Source organism: Sciurus carolinensis, chromosome 1 (assembly GCF_902686445.1).
Source record: "Sciurus carolinensis chromosome 1, mSciCar1.2, whole genome shotgun sequence".
NCBI classification, from domain to species: domain Eukaryota; kingdom Metazoa; phylum Chordata; class Mammalia; order Rodentia; family Sciuridae; genus Sciurus; species Sciurus carolinensis.
Genome location: NC_062213.1, coordinates 173,249,155 through 173,267,187, shown reverse-complemented (window position 1 = coordinate 173,267,187; position 18,033 = coordinate 173,249,155). Strand labels below are relative to the sequence as shown.

At 37.2% G+C, this 18,033-nt stretch overlaps 1 protein-coding gene across 1 annotated transcript in view; it reads left to right on the top strand.

Annotated features, from left to right (window-relative positions):
• Window positions 1-1,287: 1,287 nt before the first annotated feature.
• LOC124992327 (cytochrome P450 4X1) overlaps window positions 1,288-18,033 on the top strand; it is a 35,571-nt gene continuing 18,825 nt past the window's right edge. The window contains exons 1-6 of the mRNA XM_047563025.1: window positions 1,288-1,565; window positions 9,403-9,544; window positions 10,682-10,726; window positions 12,339-12,466; window positions 14,693-14,820; window positions 14,905-15,059. Coding sequence (XP_047418981.1) covers window positions 1,389-1,565; window positions 9,403-9,544; window positions 10,682-10,726; window positions 12,339-12,466; window positions 14,693-14,820; window positions 14,905-15,059 — 775 coding nt within the window. The 5' untranslated portion in view covers window positions 1,288-1,388. The remainder of the gene's footprint in view (window positions 1,566-9,402; window positions 9,545-10,681; window positions 10,727-12,338; window positions 12,467-14,692; window positions 14,821-14,904; window positions 15,060-18,033) is intronic.

The window sequence follows — 18,033 nt, the reverse complement described above, 5'->3', positions numbered from 1 at the left end:
TATATGATATATAAGCAGATTCTTGCTTGTGGAAACTGGTTTCAGCACTGGTTGCAGCTATAGTTGGACCCTGAATGATTCTGCACCCATCAGGTGATAGCTTAGGACCCAGGTACAAAGGACAGAAAACACAGAAACCCTCTCTGTGATAACAGAGAGGTTATTTCGCTTACTGCTTTCTCTCCAGCTTTGAGAACACTGAATCATGTGTCATAGGTGGTCAATATTTGTTGAATGAATAGGCTTTCAAAAAACTATGTTTGAAAATACGTGATCCACAAGACTGGGGCCCTAATTAAAATAAGATAAATTTCATGCATATATAATTTTATCAGAATGGAGTTTATTGTCATGTATAAGCAAAAAGAACCAATAAAAGTTTCACATAAAAAAGTATGAGTGAACAGAAGACATTCTCTAGAGCACTGGGTAGAGAAGGGGTGAGAATATCTGGTGGTTGGTTAAAGCATTCTAAAAGTGATTGATTGTTTCTTTAATTATTGTGCAACAAGTCACTTCTATGGAGGGATGACCGTATTTTACAGTTTACTATTGTCTGTGTTCTTGAGGTTGTTTCTTGCACCCGGTTCTGGCTAGTTTCATGAGCTGGGACCTAAACTGTACCCAGGGCCCTGAACTCTGAAGAGCATGTGTTTGGTTTAAAGTTCTTCTGTTATCTTAAAATTAATAAAACTTTGATCCTACATTTATTTTGCACTGAGAGACATAAATTACGCACTGAGCCCTGATCATATCTGAATGATGGAAATACTATATGATGATGTGTTATTGTGTATCTCTTCCCAATTCTGGGATCAGTGCCCTCGCACCCACAGTTTGAAACATTGTAGACGCTGGTACAAACCACAAATCAGGGCGAGAAGCAATTGTAAAACATTTACTAGCAGTCTTGGTCAGTCCACATTATATACTTACAATAATCATACACCTCCCCTCCCTCACTCACCCTGTGGTTTTTGATAGAATTCCAGAGTGGGAGGGAAGGTCTTTTTGCATAAGCAGTTTATATTATTTATTGGTGACTAAAAGGAAAAACAATTAGCTCAGCCTGGCGTTATTTCAAAATCTAAATGCATATCTCCCATGATTGAAAATTATCACACTTAAAATACTACACCACAGGGCAGTGAAAGAAATCTGCCTAAAACAAGACGCGCACCAGTGGATAGCCGGTTAGAAATCAAGAACGCGCTCCTGCCTCCTCTCCCCGGGCCTGAACTGCCCCTCCCACCGCCCTTTCTCCTTCCCTGGGAAATGCAGGGCTGAGAGGAGACAGCCTTGGGTGATGCTCGCCACCTCCGGGGTGGGGAAAGCGCACGACCTCCTGGTCCCTGGAGCCTGCCGGCGCGTTTAGCGAGCGCAGAGCAATGGAGGCCTCCTGGCTGGAAACGCGATGGGCGCGGCCCTTATACCTGGCGTTCGTGTTCTGCCTGGCCCTGGGTCTGCTGCAGGCCATCAAACTCTACCTACGGAGGCAGCGACTGCTGCGAGACCTACGCCTCTTCCCGGCGCCTCCCACCCACTGGTTCTACGGGCACCAGAAGGTAGATGGAAGGGAGGGTGGACAGAAGAGGATGCTGCAGAGAAAGCCTGCAAACCGCCAGGCGTCTGCGGCTCTTCCTCTCTCCAGACCCTGGGTCCTGCACGTACCTCCCAGCTCAGCCTGTGACTCTCAGCACCTTTTCATTACCCTAGAGACTTCCAGCAGCCCCACAGGGAAAGGTCATTAGAGAAGAAGCAGTGGGGGTTGGGAGGGAGCTATTTAGAGAGACTATTGAAAAAGCGAGGGGTAACCGCCAACTGCTTCACCCATCTTTTCTGTGTATATGTGTACTACGTTATAAAATGCCTTCCACATATATTAAGATAGTATGTTACTATAAATAATACTTATTAATTGCAGAAAATGTGCAACATTAGACACAATTGTTGACACCCTTTAGTCCATTCTAACCAAAGAAAATTAACTTCCTTTTCCTAAGATTCTTGTGAAGCAGGGAGCAACGCCAGCCAACCTTTTAAGAAATATTGATTGATTGAAATTTGTCAAATAGAGGAAGACTGTTGCTTTTTGGTCTCTCCTGTTCTCTAAATCCACTCGCAGTCCTGATTTTCTTTTCATTCAACCAATTTTGTGTGGCACCTGTGTGATAGATACTAGAATTACAAAAAGAAAATGGGTGCCTACCTTCAAGGGACCCAAGTCAGGTACAGACTTAGGCCACCAAGAGAAATGAAAACACAAGGTAGAAAATGCTTCAATAGAAGCATATGGAGTCTTGGAGAATTCCTAGGAGAGGAAAGAATGTCTGATAAGGGCTGTGCAGAATCTTAAAAGAATGGGTGGGGCATGTAGTATGTTGCTGGGAATTACTACAGGATCCTTTTCCCCTAAAACAACCACATTCAACTCTTGTCTGTTTCTTCTGTTATTTAAATCCTTACTTGTAAAATAGTATTACTATATTGCATTTGTTAGTTTAATAATTTCAGACATCCTTGTGTGAACTTTTTTATGACAGGTAATGCTTTCTCTTCCTCTGTCCCAATATAGTTATATTGTACTTGTTTGTTCAATATAAAATTATTTGTATTGTTATTATATCAATGCTATTTACTGCTGATCTAAATGGTCCAGGTTGAGTTTGTCCCTTTTCTAGTGGAGCTCCCTCCCCTATGGTATTGCTAACTTCCTCAGTATCCCATGTGCTTAGTTTTTCAATATCTGTAATGCTCTTTTTGGAAATAGCTTTAATAATGCTATCACACAATCTCAATATTTTCCAACATTCAAACATACCAAGTAATCTATTGGTCCATATTCTTTCTTGGAGACATTTCTACCAAGCCCTCTCCTCCGGCTCCAATCTAGTTAGGCCTGGTACACAGCTATTGTTCCAGGACTTCCCATTGATGCTGTCCTATGTCACATCTTATGTCTGCTGGACACTCTGTCTTCTTTTGTTTCCTATTTATTTATTTATTTATTTATTTTGCGGTGCTGGGGATCGAACCCAGGGATCTGTGCTTGCAAGGCAAGCACTTTACCAACTGAGCTATCTCCCCAGCCCTGTTTCCTATTTATTTCACCATTTTTATGGCTTGATTCTTGGGAATGAGTGAAGGAATGTTTTTTGAGCTATTAAATGGCTATAAATATTCTAATTTCAAACATGAATGGAATTAAGTTTGGTTAGGTATGGAATTCTTTAGAAATTATTTTCTCTCAGAATTTTGAAGACATTGTTTCATTGTCTCTAGCTTTTCGGGTTAACTATTGAAAATGCTGATAATTTTCTGATAATAAATTCTGATAATAGTGGGATTCATAGTATTATGTTTAAACATGCATATAACATAATTTATCAATTTCCTTCCACAGTATCTCCTTCTCCCTGATCCCTTTCTTTTACCCTAATGGTCTCCCTCCTGTTTTTATGATATTTCCTCTCTCCCCCCCACACACTTTTTTTTCTCTCTGGTTTCCAAATGTGAGAAAAAACATATGACCCTTGACTTTCTGGGTCTGGTTTGTTTTACTTAACATAATGTTCTATAGTTCCTTCCTATTAATGATATAATTTTATCGTACCTCATGGCTAAGTAAACTTCCTCTGTGTATTTGTATCACATTCCTTGTTCATTCATCTGTTAATGGACACCTAGGCTGGTTCCCTAACTTGGCTATAGTGATTTGCAATGCTATAAACATAAGTATGTAATTGTTGGTAGGACTGCAAATTAACACAACCACTCTGAAAAGCATTATGGAGATTCCTCAAGAAACTAGGAATGAAACCACCATATGACCCAGCTATCCCAATTATTGGTATTTATCCAAAAGAACAAAAATCAGCATACTATAGCAATGTAGCCACATTAATGTTTATAGCAACACAATTCACAATAGCCAAATTATTGAACCTGTCCAGATGTCTGTCAATAGAGGAATGGATTAAGAAAATGTGATCCAGATATATATATATGAATGGATTAAGAAAGTATGATATATTGGTTGGTATTTATCCAAAAGAACTAAAGTCAGCATACCATAGTAATACAGCCACATCGATATTTATAGCAACACAATTCACAATAGCCAAATTATGAAACCTGTTCAGATTCCTGTCAATAGATGAATGGATTAAGAAAATGTGATACAGATATGGATATAGATACAGATATATGAATGGATCAAGAAAATGTGATATATATATGTGCATATGTGTGTGTTTTACTCAGCCATAAAGAAGAATGAAATTATCACACTTGCCAGTAAATGAATAGAACTGGAGAACATCATGCTAAGTGAAATAACCCAGACTCAGATAATCAAAGGTCAAATGTTTTCTCTCATATGGGGAAGCTAGAACACAGTAAGGGGAAAAAGGGATGAGATATCATAAAGATATAGGGAAGATCAGTGGACTAGAAGAAGGAAATAGAGATGGAGGAGGGACCAAAAAGGAGAGGAAATGCAGAATAAATTTAACAAAATCATGCTCTGTGCATGTACAAATATACCACAGTAAATTCCACCTTTAAGTAGAGTATACATAGAAAGCACCAATCAAAAATAAACAAGCAAAAGGAAGATCAGCAGAGTAGAGGAAGGAAAATAGGGGGAGGGAAGAGAAGAGGGAAAGTGGGGGAAACAAGGATTGAAATGGAGTAAATCAAATACCATGCTTGTATGATTTTGTCAAAATGAACTCAAGTACTATGTATAACTATAATGCTCCAAAAATTTGGTGTATATATGTAAATATATGTGCTCTTATTTCTATATATAGCTACAGTATGCTAGTTTAATCATTCTGGATAAATACCAAATAGTGGAATAGCTGGGTCATATGGTAGTTATATTTCTAGTCTTCTGAGGAACCTCCATACTGATTTCCATAGTGGTCATCTTAGTTACAATCCCACCAACAAAATATAAGTGTTCCTTTTTGCCACTTCCTCATTAGCATTTATTATTATTTGTATTCTTGATGATTGCCATTCTAATGGGAGTAAGATGAAATCTCAATGAAGTTTTAGTTTGTATTTCCCTAAAGGCTAAAAATGTCAAACTCTTTTTCAGATATTTGTTGACTATTTTGATTTCTGATTTTGAAAAATATATTTCATTCATTTGACCATCTATTAATTGGGCAAATTGTTTTTTTTTTCAGGAAGTGTTAAGTTTTTAAAAATCCTTTATATATTCTGGATATTTATCCCCTGTCAGAAGAGCAGCTGGCAAAGATTTTCTCCCATTCTTTTCACACACTTATTTATTTTGCTGTACAGAATCTTTTCAATTTGACGCCATCACATTTATTTGTCCTTGGCATTATTTCCTGAGCTTTTGCAGTCCTGTTGAGGAAGTTATTACCTGAGCCTATATGTTGGAGTGTGTCACTATGGTTTCCTCTAGCATTTGCAAAGTTTGTGGTCCAATGTCTACATCTTTGATCCACTTTGAGTTGACTTTTGTCTGGCATGAAAGAGAGGGATCTAATTTCATTCTACATGTGGATATCCAATTTTCACAGCATTATTTGTTTTTTATAAACCGTTTTCTCTCCTAAGTGTGTTTTGGGTGCATTTGTCAATGATCAGACGACTGTATCTGGCTAGGTTTATCTATGTGTCTTCCATTCTATTCAGTTGGTCTACATATCTGTTTTTAAGCCAGTCCCATGCTGTTTTTGTTACTCTCACACTGTATTATTTGCAAAAGGGTATTGTGATGCCTCCAACATTGCTCTTTTGCTTAGGATTATTTTGGTTATTCAGGGTCCTTTATTCTTTCACATTAATATTAGAACTGATTTTCTACCTCTGTAAAGAATATCATTGGTATTTTGATGGGAATTGCATTGAATCTGTAGATTGCTATTGGAAATATGGCCATTTGACATTATTTTTACCTATCCGAGTATATAGGAAGTCTTTCCATTCTTCTAATGTCTTCTTCAATTTCTTTTTTTTTTTTTTTTTTGGTTTTCCATAATTTTCAATGTAGAGGATGTCCTCTTCCTTGATTAGATCTACTCCTATGTTATTTATTTACTTGTTTGTTTGTTTGTTTTGAGGCTATCATGAATGGAGATCTTTTACTGATTTCTTTTTCAGTGGGTTAGTTATTGGTGTATAGAAAAGCTATCAATTTTTATACACTGATTTTGTATCCTGATCTTTGCTGAATTTGTTTATTAGATCTAGGTGTCTTCTGGAGGAATGCTTTGGATCTTCTACATACAGGATCATATCCTGTTCAAACAGTGATAACTTGACTTCTTCTTTTCCTGTTTGTATCCCTTATTCCCTTCTCTTATCTAAATGCTCTGACTAAAGTTTTCAAGTACTCTGTTGAATTAGATTATGACACTGGATATTCTTGTCTTATTCCTGATTTTAGAGGAAATGTTTTGGTTTTTCTTCTTTCAACATTGTGTTTAGTTTGGGTTTTTCTTATATGATGTTCAGGTAGGTGTTTAAGCTTTTTCACTGCTGTGACTAAAAGACTCAGGCAGGACAGTTGTAGAGGGAGAAAAGTTTATTTGAAGGCTCATGACTTCAGAGGTCTTAGTCCATAGAAGGCCAGCTCTATTCATCAGGGTTCGAGGTGAGGCAGAACATAATGGCGGATGAGTGTGGCAGAGGGAAGCAGCTCACATTACAATCAGAAAGCAGAGAGAGAGAGAGAGAGAGAGAGACTCCACTTGCCAAATACAAATACATACCCCAAAATCTCGCCTCCAATGTCCCACCCTCTCCAGTCATACCCTACCTGCCTTCAGTTACCACTCAGTTAATCCCTATCAGGTGATTAATTCACTGATTGGGTTAAGGCTCTCACAACCCAATCTTCTCCAAACCCCCTTGCATTGTCTTACACATGATCTTCTGAGGGACACCGCACATCTAAACTGTAACAGTAGGTTCTTTCTATTCCTAGTTTCTTCAGGGTTTTTTTTTTTTTTTTAATGAATGGGTGCTGAATTTTGTCAATATTTCTGCATCCATGTGACTTTTGTCCTTACTTGTATTTATGTGGTCAATTACATTTGTTGATTTGGGTATACTGTGCCATCCTTGCAACTGGGGTGAAACCAACTTGACCATGATATACAATCTACTTAATGTGTTTATATTATAATCTCTTATATTTTATTAAGGATTTTTGCACTTAAGTTCGTTGGAGATCTTAGTCTATAGTTTTCTTACCTTGGTGTGTCCTTATCTGGTTTTGGTATCAGGGTAGACTGACTTCATAGAATAATTTGAGGAGCATTGACATTAGTTTTTCTTTAAAGATCTGGTAAAATTCAGCTGAGAATCCATCTGATCCTGGGTTTTTCTTGTTGGAAGGCTTTTTATTACTGCTTTTATTTCATTCTTGTTATTGATCAGTTTAAGTTTTCTATAATTTCTTGGTTCAGTTTTGATGTCATGCCTGCATATTAGGTGGTAAATAAATTAATTTATTCAAAAATCTATTGGCTACATAGAACAGGTCAGGTGGTTTAATATTTATTCAATAGGTCAATAAATCTCAGCCAGTTTATGGGACCTAGTATGTTTATATGCAGGTGTGTCTTTGTGTATATGTGGGTACATTCCTGGATATAATGTAGGAAAGTCTGCGTCACTACATAGTAAAGTACTTGAGCTTCAAAGTTTCATCTGTGTTTGAGTCCTTACTATTGGTGGTTGGCTGTATGACCTTGGACAAATTACTTCACAGATGAGGAAATTGTGTCTCTAAGGCTCAATTTCCTCATCTATAAAATGAGGGTAGCAATTGTTTTTTTCATAAGATTCCTGTTGTAAATATTAAACATGAAAAACACTTAGTAGCACCTATCTCATAGCAGTGTTTTGTAAATGTTAGTTATTACTATTTTGAGGACACAATACACTTTCTGAACATTTCTTAGCAATGTTTCTAAGTACTTGTAGCACCTATTTTCAAATGAATTTAAATACTTCTGTGTAAGTAAAGAAATAAAAATTGACTTAAATATATTATAAGATTCACAAGCTATCTGTCTTTTTTGTCCAGTGAGAAATGACTAAAAGTAAAACCAAACACTTTGATGTGACTGGAGGCATCTAAGACAATTTCTTACATAAGTAAACAATCCTCATTTAGATTATAAGTTTCACAAGAGCAAAGAACTTGAATTTCTTATTTTTTTCTGTCTCTATTACCTAGTATGTGTAAGAGGCCCTCTATAAATACTCGTTTGATTATTTTTTCATGAATGAATAAATATTCACATTGTTGGAAACTACCACTCTGTGTAATCAGGGGATATTTGTCACTGGCTTGATTGTGGGAACAATAATTAAAAAAAAAAAAAAAAAAAAAAACAAGTCAAAAACTAGGTTTCAAGAGTCTCAACCTTTCATTGGTCTTCAACTATCCAGAGAACACCTCATGAGTTAGAGTAGCTAACTTAAAACACAGGAAATTGGAAGCCAGAGTTTTCCACCTTTTCTGAGAATAAAGGCAATCACACAGCAACCATGCTGTGCAGTCACACAAGGAAGAATTCACCAACCTTAAGGCTTCCCTGCAGGTGGGGTTTGCCACAATCATGATCAAAATGTATGGACAAGAGCACCCAAATACACATATAGCTGCATCCCACTTTACACAAGAAGCAGAAGTAAACAAATCTTATTTTCAATGATTTAGAGGAATTATTTAAATGAATCGTTAATAATCTGCTTATAAAAGTGATACATCTTCCTCTGGTAGTATTCTACTATCTGGTGGTCGTATTTGTACTCTGCTATATAAATATTGGAAACTGAAAGTTTGTGTTTGAGTTTGCTTCACCCTGTATAAATTATAAGGGAAAAGATTTGGACTTTCATTGTAAATGGAGTTGGCAGATTTTTGTGTTTACTAGTTAGTTGCTGATCAATAATTACAGGAAAAGGCGGGGGGAAATGGTGAGTTGGATGATGGTCACATTCAACTTGTTAACAGTTAGCTTCCTGAACAGGAAAGTCATCTGCAGCCTCTGGGTTCTGCCCCCTCTCTAGGTGTGTGATGTTGGCCGTGAGGCAGAAAGTGAATCTTGAATCATTTTACCCTTGGTTGGAAAATAGCCCACAGTATATGTCATTTGACAGTGACTTGTTCTTAGGGTGCATTTATATTGAGAAAATAAGTACACTAATCTTTTTAAGAACATTATCCCCAAGCTTAGAAATCCCAGAGAAAGTACATTTACTCACCTTCAGAAAAGAGGCCACTTTGAGCAAGCCTTGAACTCAGCTTGTATCTTTAAGACAGGACAAGTCCAGCCAGTTCTCTCATTTCCTTTACTTTCTTTTTTCTTTCTTTTTTTTTTCTTTCTTTTTTTTCCCCTACAGTTTCTTCAGGAAGATAAAATGGAGAAACTTGAGGAGACTGTTGAAAAATATCCTTGTGCCTTCCCTTGCTGGGTTGGACCCTTTCAGGCATTTTTCTTTATCTATGACCCAGACTATGCAAAGACATTTCTGAGCAGAACAGGTAAGACAAGGGGCGAATCTCAAAGACCTAATCCTCCTAGGAGAGAAATGCACATGACCCACAAGCAAGATCTGAAGCAAAGATTAGTACTGGGCCTTTACAACACCCTGGAGCAAGTCTGGAGAGGGGACAGGACTCTGACCAAGTGAAGGGGATCTCTGTGTCCTCCCCAGTCCCTAGTCTAGTTCTCTGCTCCTGAGTCCTTTCAAGTCAAACTGGCATCACCAGACTGGCCTTTGCCCCTCTTGTTTTTTGTTTTTTTTTTTTTTGTGATTTCCATTTCATCAATACTCCCCACTCCCATCTGTCCTGAATATAACCCTCCAGGGGAAATCAGAAGTAGCCCTGCCTCTGTAGGTTCAGTATGTAACCCTGGAGGTAATGCTTTTGATTACCAGCTCAACCTCTTGATTATGATCCAAATTTTGTTTTCCCTTTATGTGTGTTGCTCAACTGTGTTCTTTTGCGGGGCATGATTCATCTGCCTCCCCTATTCAATTCCTTTTCAAGGCCCCCACTGTGGATTATTGCATAGCACAGAACTAACATGGCCAATGTTGGCTCTGTCAACTTTGTCTCATATTCTAATCTTCTGTTCTTCATATTCCTTAACCCTAATAAAACCTAATAAAAGAAAACAGCCTTTCCCTGAAAGTCTACATGTTTCCCAGTTCCGGCCACCACCACCCCCCCCCGCCCACTCTGATTTATCTCAAGTTCACCTCTCAAGGAACCCCATGTCAGTGTCACAAGAGCAAGAGGCGTTTGTATCTCACTATCTGGTGACTGCTGGTGTGTCTAATACTTAATACCTTCCACAAAGGATATATGTTGTTCTGACTCCTGTTCTGGAAATGTGGCAACCCTCAGGCAACCTCTGTTTCTATTGGAGGAAGTGGAAACAAGGGAAGAATCTGGGTTTGGGTTTCTGTGTGTCTCCCTGGACTTGCTGTTCTCTGGTACTGAACCAAGACCTGTATTTCTCCCAGCCTCCAAGGGCTGCAGCAAGTGACCCAGGGCTCCCTTTTGCTCACTGTGGTGACTACAAGCAAATGAAGAAAATCTCCACTGATTGGTTATGAGTGCTCCCTCTAATGCTGTCTTTCGTTTGTTTCTTTCTTCTGCTTGACTCTGCAGACCCCAAGTCCCAGTACCCGTACAGGTTCCTGACTCCATGTCTTGGTATGTATGTGCCAACAAGAGTTGTCACCCACTCACCCACTAAGTCCCCTTTTATGGTAGAGCATTTCAGAGACTCAAATCTGACCTTAAAAGTATTAAGAGTAAGGTTGACATGTGATATGTGATGGGAAGATCTCAGGGGACCTTGAAGATCAGCTCAGCACTTCCTAGAAATCTTTCTTGTCCTTTTCTCTCCTCAGAGTCCCATTTTCAAGGCATCATAGGTATGAACCTGTATCTTCTCTTTATTTTTTTAAATAGAGATATCACGTTTTTATTGTTTGTTTGAGCGAACATTCATGGACCATGTACATTCCAAGAATTATTTTAAGCACTTTATATTAATAAAACTAACTTTTTAAAAATCCATGACATTGCTAATATGAATAAAGAAATTGAAAATGATATAATGTATCCCAAACAAGCACAAATTTAAACCTGACTAAATCAGAACATCTTAATTTTGTTTTTGTGTATCTAAACTACATTACCTTCTCTTTCTTTAAAATTGCAGTTTCACCATTCCTACTCTGTTTTTATCTTTTTATTTCTTGTTTCCTTGACTTATTTTTTCCCCTTTCTTTTTGTAGTTCTCTTATTTTCATATGCAAATCAATAAAATTTTGTTCTGAAGTTCAGTTTGACAATATTCTATGAGCAGATAAATTAAGCTCTTTAGTCATATAATAGATACTATTGTGCTAGACCAGGAAAAAATTAAATGAAAGAATATAGGCTTTGGATGCAAATTCCTTTAGATTTGAATCCTGCCCTCCATGCCAGTTGAATGTGATTTTAGGGAAGTAATTGAATCTCTCTATACCTTGGTTTTCTCATCTTTGAAAATGAGGATGAGAATCACTGTTGTAACTCTTATAAGACAATGGAACATGTATTTTTAGGACTTTATGTCATGGCCAAAATTGTACCAAAGCCAGATCATGCATCATGAGCCTGGCATATTGCAAGCACTCAATGAATAGTGTCATTCAGACTTTCAGGTCCTTTTAAAAAGAAATCCCTAATAACCACTATGGCAATAGGCTATGATGAGGTATTAGCCTTGATAAATATTTACTTGTGTGTCATTCATAGACCAGGGCTCAAGAGGGTGGTATGTGGGTGTAGAGCTCCTAGTGAATTTGTGTTTACACTGATTTGTGGATTGGTTCACAGTGGAAAGGAAATGGATATGTGTTGTGTTTCTACCATGAACTAGGGCAGGATTAGGTTTTGTATCTTATTGTACACCTCCATTGAATCTGCACAACACAGTGAGATCAGGATTTATTATTATAATTTATTATAGAAAAAAATTAAGCCTCAGAAAGTTTAAACATCTTCCTCAATTACTACATAGTGACTTTAGAATTACGACTCTCGTCTCATAAGACTTTGAAGCTTATCAGACTTTGATGCTCAGAATGTTAAATACATCCATCCCTGATGTGAGCATCAAAACTGACTACTATCCTAACCTATGAGCCCTTCTTTGACATCCCACTGTTTAATGATTACCTGTGGATCATGGCCACTCCATGCTGTGGTTTACCTTTCCCTTTTTCTCTCATCTAATAAATGGCATGAGGTTTTGTGCCTTTTATTTTTCAAGGAAAAGGACTCCTGAATCTAGAAGGGCCCAAGTGGTTCCAGCATCGTCGCCTACTGACTCCTGGCTTCCATTGTGATATCCTGAAAACACATGTTGATGTGATGGTCCATTCTGTGAACACGATGTTGGTAAGTGAGGTGGGGAAGGGAAGCTCTGTTGCCTTGCAAGGGGCTTCCAACTAGAATTGTATTAGGCATACATTTCATGGATGGTGAAAATCAAAATTCAATTTCTGAAATTAATCAGTGTATAAATACACACTGGAAAAATAGAAGTTTGTATAAGTTTTTGCTATATTCTTTGGGGATTAAAATAATAATGAGAAGATCAAGTCTTCTGGCTTAGATATATTCTGAGATTCTGTAGCAACCCACCAAGTACCAACTAGTGATATTCATGCAGTAAGTGCTGTAGGAGACAGGTAAGAAAGCCAAGTCCAGCTATGGCAGTTTCTGATTCCAGAGACTCAAATTTACCATAAAATATAAACTAGATGTGCATATGTAGATAATATGGTTGAGAGAGTTCTAGATGGAGCCAGTCAACATGAACAAAGGTTTGGAGGTGCACAGAATGCACTTGTGTGAGGGTCATAAAAACTGAGCAAAATGATGTGAATCTACGTCATGTACAACCATAGAAATGAAAAGTTGTGCCCCGTTTGTGTACAATGAATCAAAATACAGTCTGAATAAAAAATTAAAAATAAATTTTAAAAAACTGAGCAAAGGATTAAATGTCTTCATTAAAATCCCAGTTATCCCTGTGTGCAATCCCTAGCACCACAAAAAAAAAAAAAAAAAAAAAAAAAAAAAAATCCCAGTTGTGAGTTTCCTTTGTAGATAGTGAAGGATCACTATGAGAGGTGAGGAAGGAGGTCTTTGTAGAGGAGCATTCCTGGGATGGTCTCTGATTTATAAGTTAGCTCTGCACTAGCCTTTCTTGCAAAAAGCTTTTAATTTTTAAATTGTATTTCTTTTAATTGAATGAATAATTCATTAATACAGTTGCATCATAAACACTTCAAACACCAAAAAGCCAAATTTCTCTTCACTCTCAAAAAGCCAAATTTCCCTTCACCTTCATCTGCAAAATCATTGCTGTTTCTAGTTCATACATTGCTTTCTCAGCCAAGTTCAGAATCAGATTTAACCCCTGCCTGGATTGAGGTGAAGTCATTGGTGAGGTCTTGAGGCAGAGACCCAAAGAGTGCCAGGCACAGCCTTAGAGAGGCAAAAGGGCATCCTCTCCCAACTCTGGTGCTGCTCAGCGACCAGCACAATTTCGAATCCGCAGGGGAGAACAGAATTTGTGTTTAACCTCCATTTCTAAGATCTATTTTCTGCCTCTCCTGTTTGTTAGTTCATTTCCCTGAGATCCTCTTATACTTCCTGCCTCTACTGGGTTCCAGAATGCACTAAGCTCCGAAGCCAGGAGTCAGTAAGCGATGATGCTCATCTCATCTCTTCTAAACTTAACATTTGTACACATTGTGCACACTGTGCATGTGTTGAAATATCACAGTGAGCCCCATTAAAATATTCAACTAATTCAAGTTAATCAAAAATAAAATATTTCTAAAGTAACTAATTCAGATGCAAACTATCTTTGGTAAGTTTTTCAAGCTCTGTCTTTTATTCAGACTCCTAGTCCTCAGGATCTTGCTTAGCACTTGTAGATGCTCAACAAGTGTAGGTTGACTTGAACTTAAACGTTTCATTTTATTTGCATTTTTACACAAAGAATATTTATATGTTGACAATTACATTTGCAATTGGGAACTCTGCCAGTTTATGAATGTCAGGCAAAGCATTTCAAGCAGCGCGAGTAGGTTTCTTTTGGGTGGGAAGTCAGGTGGGCACAGGCTGCACTTGGTTGGGAGCCAGCTCCCTGAAACTATTCCACTGCCTGCCTTCTCTCTGGCCCCAATTTCTGAATCTAAAAGTTTTTGAAAATGTTCCAAGTCTCTTTTAAGTGTGGTTATGGTGGTTGAGAGTAGTGATAGGGTATCTAGCAAGTTGGAGATTGAAGGTAAAGAAAGGAAACCCTTGTACTTATGGGACCTGCATCAGAGATGTCTATTGCACAGAACTCTGATCTGTTTGGAAACTGAGTTATGGTAATAATTGGAGGACAATTTACAAGATATGCAGTTTTCTCCATGCACTCAGCTGGGTGCATATTTTCCTTCCTCATGCCCAAAGTAAGCACATGAATTATTTGCTTCCTTACCTTTGGTCCCTGAGGGGTCAAGGGTTGTGTCCTTTAGAGTATAAGGGCAAGATCAGGGAGGGACCTGCAAATGAAGGCAGTTTGATGATAGTGATGATGCTGATCTTGACCTTCTCTGCCAGGCTAAGTGGGAGAAGATTTGCTGCACTCAGGACACAGTCGTGGATGTTTTTGAACACATCAACTTGATGGCCCTGGACATCATCATGAAATGTGCTTTCAGTCAGGAAACCAACTGCCAGATAAATGGGTCAGTGACAGGAGGGGAAAACAGATATTTATTCACCATTATCTAAGTCAATTATTGACATAGTGTCCTAATTTTATCTTCCAGCACCCTTGATCCTTATGTGAAAGCAACTTTCGAAATTGGCAAAATCATATTTTATCGCTTGTACAATTTCTGGTATCACCATGACATAATTTTCAAATTCAGCCCTAATGGTCACCGCTTCCAAGAGTTAAGCAAAGTTCTACATCAACACACAGGTAAATATACAGTTATTTCTTGGGTTTGATTTGCTCAAGTGCATATACCATAATTGATTGCAGCTATCTAGAGGGATAAGCCTCTGTGAAAAGAAAAGAACTCTTGTTCTTAATGAAACTTTTATATGGACACTGCTTAAACAAAATAGTTTGAGTCCTTTAGAAGAGTTTGTTACATCCATAGTAGTAATTAGTCTTCTCAAGATTTTTATTTATGTTATACAATTTTGATTATGTGCAATTATCATTAATATAAACATATTAAGTGTTTAAGATTTCAAAATAATTGCAGTGATAATTACAAGCTAAAAGTACTCATACAATGTAGGAATGAATAGGGGGAAAGAGTAGACATGGAAATGCATTCAAAACAGGTTTGATTCAAAAATATGTTTATGTTAGTAAATCATAAACTCAAAAATTGAAATAATCTTTTTAAGCAATTCAACATTACTTTCCATGAATGCCATAATAGAGAATACTCACCAAGCAGTTAATCCCTTATGGTTTACACCACTAATTAGCAGCATGACTTTGGTCAGTTACTTATGGCTTTGTCTCAATGTCATCTATAAAATGGTAATTTAAAAAAACCTATCTCTTAGGTTTGTGGTAATGATGAGTACACTTATAAATGTAAAAGATGTGAGATGATACCTGACACTGAATAAATACTAAAGTATAGTTACCATATTAAATATCTTTGCCTCCAGAAAATTTTCAAGACACACCGATACTGCAATTCATACTTACATATATACATAGATACTATAAGGAGGATATTCAGAGAAGCAAGTTAGAAACAATTTAGGATACAAGTGGGCATTATATCTCCTTAGCAATTGTTCTCCAACCTTTTTGCATCAGGGATCACACAGAAAATGCTAACTTATATATGGCTTATTGAGTGAATAGGACTGGATTTGAGGGCAGCTACATACAACTTAGATAGTTCTTTACATTTTCATTATGTACAGTTATGATGAATAAGAACAAATTAAAAAGTATTACAGAAAATTTTCAATGTTCTTGTTGAAAATTTCAAAAATAATATGTTTTCAGCCAGATGTGGTGGTGCATGTCTGTAGTCCCAGTAACACAGGAGGCTGAGGCGGGAGGATTGCAAGTTCAAGGCTAGCCTCAGTAAATTAGTGAGACCCTAAGCAACTTAGTGAATAATGTTTTGAAATAAAAAAAGGTCAGGTGATGTAGCTAAGTGGTTAAGGACTCCAAGGTTCAATCCCCAGTACTACCCTGCCCCCCAAAAAAACTTTTTGACAGTGTTTATCTTTAGTCAAATTTATCAATATTTTAATTTTATTGCATCAGGTTTTTAATAATCATTAAAAGCTTTCCTCTATTCCAAGATTTCTTGTTTCTTGGCACTAATGACCTGGGAGTGGCTATATCTTTGTTGTGGGAAGCTGTCTTGTGCTTGTAGAATATTTAGTGGCATTTCTGAAATCTACCCACATGATGCCAGTGAAATTCTAACTAAAATGTCTCCAGACATTGCTGAATGTTCCCTGGGGTCAAAATCATCCCCAGTTGAAAACCACTGCCCTAGACCTAAGTCAGACAGACATTCCTTCATGTATTCTTCTAGTACTTGTATGGCTTCATTCCTTTTGCATTTATATTTCTGACCTATTTAGAGTTGATTCTTACGTGTGATGTGAGATACTGATCCATTTTTTCCAAATGGTCAGCCAGTCATTCCATTACTTATTTAAAAGTCCATCTTTTCCCCTGATTTTAAGACAATCATCTTTCTCACATTCTAAATTGTTGTATGTACTTGGATCTATTTCTAGATGTTCTCTTCTGTTCCATTGGTCTATTAATCTTGTAATTTATTTTAATTGAAGAGACTAGGTAAGATCTTTATTTTTAGAGAAAATTTAGGTTTACATAAAACTGAACTGGAAGTACAGAGACTGCCCATGTGCTTCCTTGCCCTGCCCCTCCATGTAGCTTCCCAGTTGTTAACATCTTGCATTAGTGTGATACCTTTATGTAATTGATGAGCCAATCTGGGTACATTGTGATTGACTAGAGTCCATAGTTTACCTTAGGGTTTATTCTTTGTGTTGTGTGCTCTCTGGGTTTTGGCCAACATATAATGATGTGTTTCCACCATTCTAGTATTATATTGAATAACTTCATTACCCTAAAAAAAAATCTCACGCTCCTTCCACCTATTTACCCTTATATCCCTCCCTTTTGCTGAATCTCTGGCAACACCTTATTATTTTCTTTACCTAAATAATATCATGCACTATGTTGCCTTCTCAGGCTGGCTTCTTTGACTTAGTAATATGCATTCAAGTTTCCTCCATGTATTTTTGTTACTTGGTAGCTCATTTCTTTTTATTGCTAGGTAATATTCTATTACAGGTCGGTACCAGTTGGTTCACCCATTCACCTAGGGAAAACCATCTTGGTTGTTTCCAAGTTTAGGCAATTATGAAACATAAATATGCAGAAACATTAACAAGAAACATTAGTATGCAGGTGTTTGTGTAAACATAAGTTTTTAATTTGTTTGGGTAAATATCAAGGGGCACAATTACCCAATTTCATTGTAAGAGTATGTTTGGTTTTATAAATAACTGTCAAGCTGTCTTCCAAGTGGCTGTACCATCTTTCATTCTCACCACCAACAAGTAAGATTCCTGGTCCTCTACATCATTACCAGTACTTAACATTGTCAATGTTTTAGATCTTAGTCAATCTGGTAAGTGTGTAGTGGCATCTTATCATCATTTTAAATTTGCATTTTCCTGATGGTTTTTGTTGTTGAGCATCTTTTCATAAGCTTATTTGTCATTTGTATATCTTTTTTCATGAGGCATCTGTTCAGATCATTTTTTATTTGGGTCATTCATGTCAAGTTTTAAGAATTCTTTATCCATTTTGGATACCAGTCTATTATCCAATATGTCCTTTGCAAAGATTTCTCCTAGTCTTGGTG